Genomic DNA, 11580 nt, shown 5'->3' with positions numbered 1-11580 from the left:
TATTATCTGTTTACAAGACAGAGGAACAGTCCTTCTTCCTGCCTGCCTCAGAGGTAGTACACACAGGCAGAGCATCACACAGGGGGAGATTTTTACTTTCTCCCAGAGAGACAGTGTCTCTCTGAAGTCCCGAGGCCAAAGAGGCCATTGTCACCAGAGAAGCTTCTTTCTTTGTCCAGCTCTGGAGTCTGTCCAGTGCTACTGGAATGAGGTGGGACATACTTACTTAAGTGAATTCCCACATTCCTCTCATTCCCTACCCCCATTTCTAAAACATAAAAATAGTGTCTCCCAATTCAGTGGCATTCCTCTTGCCTGTAGACCATGGTCCTGCTGCCCTTTTGCTGCATGGGGCTGGGATATTTCAGGAAGGTCTTTCTCCCTCAGAAGTCATGTTCATATAACGTTATAGGCTCATCAACTAAATTTAGAGAATTAGGGTCACAATAGGAAGCCATTGTTTTCAGGTAAATAAAATTCTAATCTCAAAGTAGTTTAAAATAAATGCGCAATGGATTTTAAAGATACTTTTTATTTATTTGAGAGAGAAAGAGAGGACACGCACAGGGGGTAGAGGGTAGGGGCAAAGGGAGAGAGAGAATCTCAAGCAAATTCCCTACTGAGCATGGGGCCCAATGCAGGGCTCAGTCTCATCACCCTGAGCTCATGATCCTAAGATCATGACCTAACCAAAAATCAACGGTCAGATGCTTAACCAACTGAGCCATCCAGGCGCCCCTACATGATGGTTTTCAGACTTTTAAGAAATACATCATCCCATGGCCAAGGAAGTCAGCTCCCAGAAGAATGGGTTATTTTTGCTCTAGAAGTATTTCTTGATGGCAAATAAGACAAAATTATATGGGCCAGTAGTTTTCTAAATCGAGTATAACCTTGACAGCACACCATGGTAATTATTGTAGAGTTCTCTGCATGCTTTATTCATTTGAATATTTTGATGCCTTCCATTGAACAATTCCCTTGAACAGGATTCCTTTATAATCAGAACCACTTGGTAAGTTTCAAGGTTACGGTGCCCTTGGAGAGGCTCTGAGAAAGATCTTTACAAAGATCTTTACAAAACAGTTACCACTGCTCATGCAGGCCATTCCATCATTATTTTAAAGAATTATGTGTCTGTTTCCTTTGCTGCGCAGAAGCTTTTGATTTTGATGAAGTCCCAAAAGTTTATTTTCGCTTTTGTTTCCTTTGCCTTTGGAGACATATCTTGAAAGAAGTTGCTGTGGTTGATATCGAAGAGATTACTGCCTATGTTCTCCTCTAGGATTCTGATGGATTCCTGTCTCACGTTGAGGTCTTTTATCCATTTTGAGTTTATCTTTGTGTATGGTGTAAGAGAATGAATACTGTTATGCTGAAAATTAAAAAAATAAATAAATAATAAAAGCAAAAAAATACATAAAACATATATAAAAATTAAAATAAAAAAAAAGAATTATGTGTCAACATGTAAAACCGTAGCCTGAAAAGAAGATATAAACTCAATTATTTAAGTTCTTTAACAAACAGTTTTCTAAAAACATATTGGCAGGAGAGGGAAGAGGTCTAGACCTGTTGGCACCTAACTGTACCTCCTTTTGAGAGGAAAAGGAATTTAAAAAAGAGCATATACTGGGTCACCTGGGTGGCTCAGTGGGTTAAGCCTCTGCCTTCGGCTCAGGTCATGATCTCAGGGTCCTGGGGTCAAGCCCTGCATCGAGCTCTCTGCTCAGTGGGGAGCCTGCTTCCCTTACTCTCTCTCTCTGCCTGCCTCTCTGCCAACTTGTAATCTCTCTCTCTCTCTCTGTCAAATAAATAAATAAAATATTAAAAAAAAAGAAGGGCATATGCTAACCACAAACTTAGCCTACATCATATTATTATTATTAATGTTACCCTCAGAAAGCATGAATGACTCCTTCTGCCTGTTGGCCTCAATCATTCATGGATCAAGCCAAAATGGACAAGATTGTAAATTTATGAAATCATGATGCTAAAGGGAACAATATCACTTCCTACCATTTACTGAGGATCTGACACTATGTGACATGCTTTATATTTATTGTCTGTGAACTTCACAGTAACCTTAAAAAGCCCAAGTTTTTTCTCTAAGGATTATGGATTTTTAGTTCAGGATCCAGAGATAGCAAATCATTTCTTATAGTATACCCCCCAAAAGATCACAACAGCAAAAAAGCTATGTTACATTCCTTTTAGTTTAATTAATCAAAATTATTAGTTTAATTAATAATCAGTCAATTAATTATTAATAAATAATATTAATATTAATTATTGTTATAATTGATAATAATAGTAATAACAGTGGCTGATATTTATTACATGCGTATTATGGACCAGGCAGTCACCACACTGAGAACCTTCCATAGATCTATCTAATACTTGCAACACCCCAGGGAAACAGTGCTATTGTTATGGTCAGTTGGCAGATTAAGGAGCCTGGGGTTTAGAGACGGTAAGTAACTTCTCTAAAGGCATGCAACTAGTTAATGGCAAAGCCAGATTCCAATTCAGAATTATGATGTCAGAAAAGAGCTTTTAATTACTTTGCCAAAGAATTAATATCTCAGTTGGGAATATTGCACAAAGTTCAAACAGCTAAACCATTTGCTCTCAACAGAAGTGAATTGAAGTAATATAGAGAATTGATAACTTAAGGGATGTTATAGCAGCTTTAGCAAGAAACAATGCAATTAGGATTGAACATGTGTGACAACATTTTATATATATATATATAGGATTGGTATTATATATATATATATATATATATATATATATATATATATATAATACCAATCCTATCTCTAACCTCTCTTTTACTTGCAGAGGGCTTAGAATTCCCCATGTAAGTTTTTCTCACTATCCTCTCTGGAGACTAATCATTGAAGTTAGTATTCCCAAGAAGGCAACCAGTCAAAAGATTCATGTAGTAATTATCTCATTCTACAATAAGGAGGTTTTTATTTGAAAATGCTTTGGCATAAAATATCAAATACTTTGGTTCACTTGTTCCACAGGCCACTTAACTTGGGACCAAGTTAGAATTTCTTCCTTTTCTATCTTAGTCTTCCCCAAATAGTCTTTTTATGTTGTCTTTAACAACTATTTTAGACCCTATAGCCTCTAACATTATAATTTCCTCTTGTTCACCCTAATATAACAGAAAATATGTAAAGGATTTAAAAATAATTTGCCCTTTTTGTCTCCAAGTATTCAAAGAGAGACTCAGAAGTTGAAACTTTAAAATGTAGTATTACTTCAGAGTGGTGTTTATTTCAGCAGTGATATCTCAGGAAACATTTTTAGCTGGATTTTGAAAAATGGATAGAAGCCCATCTAATATACTTTAAGAATACCATTTCCTGATGCCAGTTAAAAAGAACAGGGCGGGGCACCTGGGTGGCTCAGTGGGTTAAAGCCTCTGCCTTCAGCTCAGGTCATATCCCACGGTCCTGGGATCCAGCCCCGCATTGGGCTCTCTGCTCCGCGGGGAGCCTGCTTCCTCCTCTCTCTGCCTGCCTCTCTACCTACCTGTGATTTCTGTCTGTCAAAGAAAGAAAGAAAGAAAGAAAGAACAAACGAACGAACAGGGCAAACTGCTCATACAATAATTCGGACTGATAATCTGCATAATAACCTTTTTACAATAGATCTTTCTTATGATACATATACTTTGACTAAGGGGCTGCTATTTCACATTTTGTAAAACTTAGGCTTTAAAAGTTAAGCCGGAAGCATGGAGTAAAAGCCCTTTTTTAGCCACAAAATTCAGGTTTCCAGTAAGTTGGCTATGTGAATATTCTGGGCAATTGAACTTTAATCTTGTGACCTTGCTGATTTCATTGCTTGCCTTATAAGAATTGTCCAGTAAGTATACATTTATCTTTCCATGCCAAGGAGCTGGTATCTCATTGAAACCCTAATAATCATTTCAACACTTACCTTAACAAGAATAATTTAACAAAGACAAGTTTATGTCTTTGCATGCTAATCAAAGATCTATAATCATTGTTAGAAACCTTAATTGTTAAAAATGCTGTAGACAGGAAGTTTGAGTGATTAGAATGAATTTGTTTTAAACCCAAATTAGCTCCTTGACATTTTAAAAACATTTCTTTCATAAGTTATTTTACTGTAAATTTTTTGTTCAAAATCTTGGGAAAGGCAAGGGGAAAATCTAGTTTGGGAAATAGATTTTTGACCATATATGTATTCTGAAATGATGGAGATGAATTAAATTTTACAAATGGGATCATCCTTTCAGACTGACTAAGGGGATTCCAGAACTAATTCTTTAAGAAACCAAATAAATGCAACCTAATTTATCTCTCTTATTTTAGTCAGTTGAGATTCCAAATATTGGATTTGCACCAAATGAGGTCAGACTTGACCCAGAAAAAGACAAATGTCCGTAAACAGTCTAAGACACCTGTCTAAGACACTGCTTTCATTGGCCCATCCACAGGCTTTGGGTTAAATTTAGTTCTTGCTGGATCAGATCTGTGGTCGGAACTGTTGCAATCTCTCTCTCTCTCTCTCTCTCGCCAACAAATACACACACTCACACATATATACAGAGTATAGCAGCAAACCGTGGGACATTTCTGTCTTCCAGCTCAAAAAGTATTGAGTGTGTAATACACACTTATTCTGGTAACACCTTCTCATTGCATTTCATTCCCATGTATTTTATTCCTACATATGACCTGTCTTCCTCTGCCCTCAGTTTTGCCCTAAATTCTTTCAAAATTTTTGGAAAATGAGGCTTCTGTCACTTTGCAGGCAATCATCTCTATAGCCTAGTGCTCTTAATCATTTTATGACCAGAAGGGTTTTCCTGTAAGATGCACAGAGCTGACTCCTTTGACCTCCACATAAGTCCAACTTGAATTCTACTTAGTGAGAAAACTGAGATTTGCACTTGGCTAAAGAAATCCTCATGGCTGGCGTGACTGGGTGGCTCAGTCAGTCAAGTGTCTGAGTTCAGTTCAGATCATGATCTCTGGACCCTGGGATCAAGCCCCATGTAGGACTCCTGCTCAGCAGAAAGCCTGCTTCTCCATCTCCCTCTGCTGCCCTCCCTGCTTGTGCTTGCTCTCTCTCTTTCTCTCTCCCTCTGTCAAATGAATAAATAAAATCTGAAAAGAAAAGAAAAGAAAAGAAAAGAAAAGAAAAGAAAAGAAAAGAAAAGAAAAAAAAAAAAGAAATCCCCACTGTTGATGTAGAGGCTGTGTGGTTATCTGTTGGGATCTCACTATATAATGGGCTGGTCTATTATCTGTCACAAGTTAGGATCTACTCAATTTCCTCTTTTACTCTTGTGTATAGTAATAAATTTTTCTGAACTATGATGCTTTTTTTTTTTAACTTAAAAACTATTGACTACGTCAAAATTTCTCTTCTTTCTGTTTCCTCCCTTCTAATGCCACCGCGTCTCCCTTAGAATGACCTCATCTGTTTTCCTTTATGCTGTGGCAGTCGCTTAACTAGTTCTCATACTTTAAAGCTTTATCTTTTTAAAATAAGTTTTCCATATTGTCCAGCATAGGAAGCATTTGGTGAATGCTGGTGGAATGACTGAGTAAATTCCTAGGTTGTAAATACTGTGTCACACCTTCAGGGTACACTACTCATAGACTCTAATATAATATTTAGCTCATCAACACACAGATCTACTTATTTCAGAAAGAAATTGTTAATTTTTTCTACCTCATTTTTTCCAACTCTAAATGTCACACTCTTGACAACTAGACATTCTTAGCTCTGGGAATTCTCAGAGGTATTCATTGGTTGGTTGGTTGGTTAGTTGATTACTAGATAGGTTTTAAACTCAGTGCCTCGTAAAAGGGACAGTCAAGAATGAGTGAATCCACATCCTGAAATGAAAAATATATCCCAATCACTGTGCATGCTTAAGATACAGTGAATGGTACAGAAGATGATGTGGGTCTTGAAAACAGCAACCAATTATTCTTACCTGAGAACCATTGATAACCCTTCCCCAGATGACTAAGGAATTGTTTCTACCTTGGTCCAGCTTGGATCATCTTTGGTGTCTCCCAGATCGTCTTTTCTACACCAGAAGAGCTCATTCTCACCTCTGGGCCTTAGCGTATGAATTGTGGGGTTGGTTGCATGAAACCACACCCTCTTTTTCTACTGTGAGTCTTCTGTGTCAGAAAGCACATTGGTGCCTGTCTCCTGTGCTCTGAAGCAGGCTGCCCTGGAGACTAGTGTCCTCTCTCTGCACCATGATGAAGGGAAAGTTGTTAGGCTCCCTGTAGCTCTAAAGACATTTCCCTGCTTGAAAAGGGAGCTACAAAGAATCCTTCATTGGACCAAAGCATGATCCCTTTTGTGTAGCTCTATTAAACATCCCCTAGGCAGGAGGGGCTTCGCTACTACATTTGATCACATCAGGTACAACATTGTGTGGCGTATGCTAGCATACCTGTTATTTTGATTTACACTCAATGCATCTTTCTTAAATCACACAATGCCTTGGCCTCTATAGCAAAGTTCACAGCATCCAAATCATATTTTCTTTGCTTTTCCTCAAGATTTTGGGCGTCACCCCACACTAAACTGATACCTTTTTCGTGTTACTCCTCATTTTATTTCTGTTGCATCTTTGACTTTTTCTTCCCCAGAGACAAAGACCAGACAACAGGACTAAATGCACATCAGTGCTGCCACAGGTTAAATTTTTGTTTTTGTAGACTTTGTTATGTATTTATTTTGCCACTCATTTACTGATTAACTCCAAGCAACACTGTGCCTGAAATGCCCAGATATTATTCTTAATGTTTTCATTGTTCTCTCCTAGTCTGCTATCATGCAGTGAATCATTGAATTTGATAGCTATATCAGAACAAAACAAAACTAACAAACAAATAAAAAACTCCCTCCTCTCATTCCTTGTAGACATAGTACTAGGTTCAGGCCTCTCTTTGACACAGACTTTTAAAATCTTGTCCTTGCTAATCTCCTTCTTATATTATTCCCTTTTCATTTCCCACTGTTCAGTTGCTAGAATTATCTATTTAGAATATAGATCTTAGAACTTTCAGTGTCTTAGGGTATGAAGGAACTTTTGCAGATATCACACAAGTAGAAATAGTATCAAAATCTGGCCTATCATCTTTGTTCTATTTTCACGCAGGAGTGGGATTTAATAAGAAAGTGTTCATTAAGACATAAAGTCTATTTATATATAAAAAAGTCATAGTATTATGGGATGCCTGGGTGGCTCAGTCATTTAAGTCTGCCTTGGGCTCAGGTCATGATCCTAGGGTCCTGGGATCAGGTCCCAAATCGGGCTCCTTGCTCAGAGGAGAGCCAGCTTCCTCCCCTACCTGCTACTCCCCCTGCTTGTGCTCTCTGTCTTTCTCTGACAAATAAATAAACTCTTTAAAAAATTCATAGTATTATAGTCATCATGTTTATGTAGAATGTTAATCTCTGCTTTGGGACTGCCAAACTCACTAGCTTTTAAAATTTTCTCATACCTTAGCTTGAACTCATATGCGTATTCTGTGTCTTTATTTACTATGGCTACACGTAGTAGGTCATGAGGTATATCCTTTCCAATTGTCAATATTTATGGTTAATACAGGTGACTATAGCTTTTCCAGTGGTTCAGTAATACATACTAACAACTGACATGTGGTAACTCATTCTCTCCCTTGTGTAAGTAGTGTTTATAATGGAGGGCAGCTATCAGTGGAGAAGCTGGTAACCACTGGGTGAAATTCACCCATATGCTGACAGTCCTTCCTAGTGAAATTATCCTTCAACTAAGAGCCCTATGACTGCAGCATTTGCAGAAGATACGGCTCTTTGCTTGTGGGTACACACTGCAGAGACAAATGCCAAAGAAAACGGTACAAAGAACACCCAATGGAGGTCACAGGACATCCCTTATCAATCATTTCATTTTACATCACATGGTAGCTCTGTGTTTAGAAAAAGAACAGTAAATTGAAATAAGTAGAAATTCCAAGTAATTCCCATATGTCAAAACACAGTTATTAGTTGTTTAAAGAAAATTATTCTATCATGTTCGGTCTCAATATCTCCAGTGTGAAATACTGTCCTCTAAGTTAAATTTTATTTGTATTTCCAAAAGAAGCTAGCTTGGGAAAATTCCACTTTTTGAAGTTTTACCTTATCAGCATATTAAGGCCCTAGTTGAGCTCAGTATAAATAATCTCTCACATATTTCTATTTCTCTGGTATTCTTCCGTTTTTAGAGTTCTCCTCATTCTTGTAATTGTTTGAGACGGTGGAAAGTTCTACTCTTCCAACATTGTCAGAACTTTCCCTTTGCCTTCAAAATCAACTTTTGATGTTAGTGTCCATGATTAAATGAAAACACAACACCACTGGCATTTCCTTTTTCCTGATCTGCCTTCCCAGCCCCACCGGAGGTCAGCTCTCAGTACAGCCCGTTCTTGCTATGAAAGTTACTTGGAGATACAATCCTTGCTCTGTGGGAGGGTGTTAATGCAATCATCATTAAATACTACTACTCTCCTTAATCCAACAGCCTGTTTATTCTTGACATCTGCTAAGTAAACTAATGGCAGCAAACATGTCTAAATCTTTTCTCTGAGTTTGTAAAAAACAACAACAACAAATATGGGAAAAATCAAACACTGAGGAAGAGCTCTGGCCTAAGCACATCTCACCTGAAATCCAACCAGAAAGCCAGTCTATGATTTTATTTTTGCAATTCATCATATGAAAAAATTATGAATGCTAAGTGAATTAATTGTATGACAAAGGGCACTTTTTGGCTAAAACTACAAAATAAACTGGTTTTCTGAAAACATTTAGGAAAACATTTCAAGTCATTTCAAAATGTCTAATTGATAACAGTGATCTTCAGAAAAACTTATCTAGTCTGTAGAAATTCATCCTGAAATACAAAGGAGGCCATATTTTTCAAAGGCTTATTATATATGCCCTTAAGATCAGTGTAATAAGAGGACTGATCATTCAATTTACAAAAGCAAAAAACCATTCTGAGAACAGTGTGGCCTTGGAGACCACCCACACCCACATAATTGTACATACCGGGCTTTGCCATCAAGTTAAGGAATGGGCATATGAATTCAGTATCCTGTATCAAAGGTCAAATGTGTTCTCACAGTCATTCAAATTATATCCCCGAAATTATTTTCTAGTATCCTCTACTTTTTGACTTATTTTCAAATAATTGGTTGCAGAGAATACAGAAATCCTGCTGTATTTTATGTAATATTTTAGGTGGCCTTACATTTTTCTTGATTTATCATTATTTAAAAATCTTCAAAATAGCTTAGTGAGGCTCATGACAGTGCCTGGCACATGGAGATGTAGCCTTGATATTGCCTTTGAACACTGCCCCACCATCTGAGTACCCCATTGGTCTTCACAAAGCAGTTCTGTTGGGGTCTGCTCAACATGTAGACCGACTGGTCTGAAGCGTGCTGGCAAACTAAGCATCCTGTAAGACAAGCTGAAAGCTTGCTTTTTGGCCAGATTGAGACCTTCAGGATAGAGCAGCTCAGACCTGATCCAGCCTGAAGATGACCCCACTGGCCGCGTTGGCGTCTGGCCCTCGAGCCCAGCTCTTTGCCTGCTCCCTCAGGCTGGGCACTCAGCAGACTAGCCTCCTTCAGCTGCACACAAGGTCCAGCCTTGCCGCCAAGAACCACTATGAAGTGCTGGTGCTGGGTGGGGGCAGTGGTGGGATCAGTATGGCCGCCCGCATGAAGAGGAGAGTGGGTGCGGAGAATGTCGCCATTGTTGAGCCCAGTGAGAGGCATTTCTACCAGCCAATCTGGACACTGGTGGGCGCTGGAGCCAAGCAGCTATCCGCCTCGGGCCGTCCCACTGCAAGTGTGATACCCTCTGGCGTAGAATGGATCAAAGCTCGAGTGGTTGAGCTGAACCCAGACAAGAACTGTGTCCACATAGACAGTGGCAAGGAGATTTCCTACAAATACCTTATTATTGCTCTTGGGATTCAGCTGGACTATGAGAAGATCAAAGGCTTACCTGAAGGTTTTGACCATCCCAAAATAGGGTCCAATTATTCAGTGAAGACGGTGGAGAAGACGTGGAAAGCTCTGCAGGACTTCAAGGAGGGCAATGCCATCTTTACCTTCCCAAATACCCCTGTAAAATGTGCTGGAGCGCCCCAGAAGATCATGTATTTGTCAGAAGCCTATTTCCGGAAGACAGGGAAGCGATCCAAGGCCAATATCATTTTCAACACTTCTCTTGGAACCATTTTTGGGGTTAAGAAGTACGCAGCTGCCCTGCAGGAGATCATCCAGGAGAGGAACCTCACTGTTAACTACAAGCAAAATCTCATCGAAGTTCGAGCTGATAGACAGGAGGCTGTTTTTGAGAATCTGGACAAACCTGGAGAGACCCAAGTTATCTCATATGAAATGCTTCATGTAACACCACCCATGAGTTCGCCAGATGTCCTCAAGACGAGTCCTGTGGCAGATGCTGCCGGCTGGGTGGACATCGATAAAGAAACTCTTCAACACAAGAAATACCCCAATGTCTTTGGCATCGGGGACTGCACCAACCTTCCCACGTCAAAGACCGCAGCTGCAGTGGCTGCCCAGTCAGGAACACTTGACAGAACAATTTCTCTGATTATGAAGAATCAAAAACCAATGAAAAAGTACGATGGCTACACCTCGTGTCCACTGGTGACTGGCTACAACCGTGTGATTCTTGCGGAGTTCGACTACAATGTTCAGCCGCTGGAAACCTTCCCCTTTGACCAGAGCAGAGAGCGACTTACCATGTACCTCATGAAGGCCAACCTGATGCCTTTCCTGTATTGGAATATGATGCTGAGGGGTTACTGGGGAGGACCAGCTTTTCTGAGGAAGGTGTTCCATCTGGGTATGAGTTAAGGACGGCTCAACCCTCGCTCTCCTTGGATGGCTTCTGAACCCAAATCACAGTCGCTGATTGACCAAGAGCAGCAGGAAGAACTTAAAACCTAACCCTGTGCAAAGACTTAATTGCTGGATCATGGTGACCAAATGCCTCCCTTTTTAGTGCCTCTGGATAGCTACCGTGTGGTCTGCCCCGGATGAGTTTGATGCTTTGGAAATATTCAAGTGAGAGGATAGATTTCTATTTTTTAAATAAAAGCTTGCCATTGAAAAAAAAAAATCAGAACCCGACAATGCATAAAATTACTCATTTTCTTTAAGTGCATTTCCTTATGCATAAACCCATTGGAATCCATCTTTGCCACCTGCTTCCCATAACAAATGCCATAATAAAACCACCATGGAATCCATGGGAGTATTTATTTTACCCAACTTTACAAAATGAGATCATTTGAACCAATCCATAGCTATTTTCTGGCCAGTGATCATACTGTCCTTCTATAGAAATGAATTATTATGGCCATACCCATTCATTGGGATTTCAAACCCCATCGGTCTAAGATATTCTTTTTTTTTTTTTTTAAGATATTCTTTTAATCAGTCCTCATTGACTATTTTCTCTGGTAGATTTTCACACAAGTAAAGATTTGTG

At 39.2% G+C, this 11580-nt stretch overlaps 1 protein-coding gene across 1 annotated transcript; it reads left to right on the top strand.

Annotated features, from left to right (window-relative positions):
- The first annotated feature begins 9573 nt into the window (after window positions 1–9573).
- Window positions 9574–11152, top strand: LOC125091604 (sulfide:quinone oxidoreductase, mitochondrial-like). The gene has a single exon (XM_047715266.1). It carries the CDS (start codon window positions 9591–9593, stop codon window positions 10941–10943), a length of 1353 nt encoding a protein of 450 aa, XP_047571222.1. The 5' UTR covers window positions 9574–9590; the 3' UTR covers window positions 10944–11152.
- Window positions 11153–11580: the final 428 nt, after the last annotated feature.

Source organism: Lutra lutra, chromosome 2, assembly GCF_902655055.1.
Source record: "Lutra lutra chromosome 2, mLutLut1.2, whole genome shotgun sequence".
NCBI lineage: Eukaryota > Metazoa > Chordata > Mammalia > Carnivora > Mustelidae > Lutra > Lutra lutra.
Note: the sequence above shows the minus strand (reverse complement) of the source record. Positions and strands in the feature narration are given on the sequence as shown.

What these genes read in the sequence shown, in the direction of transcription:
- LOC125091604 (XM_047715266.1), top strand. Translation starts at nt 9,591, where the DNA reads ATGACCCCACTGGCCGCGTTGGCGTCTGGCCCTCGAGCCCAGCTCTTT.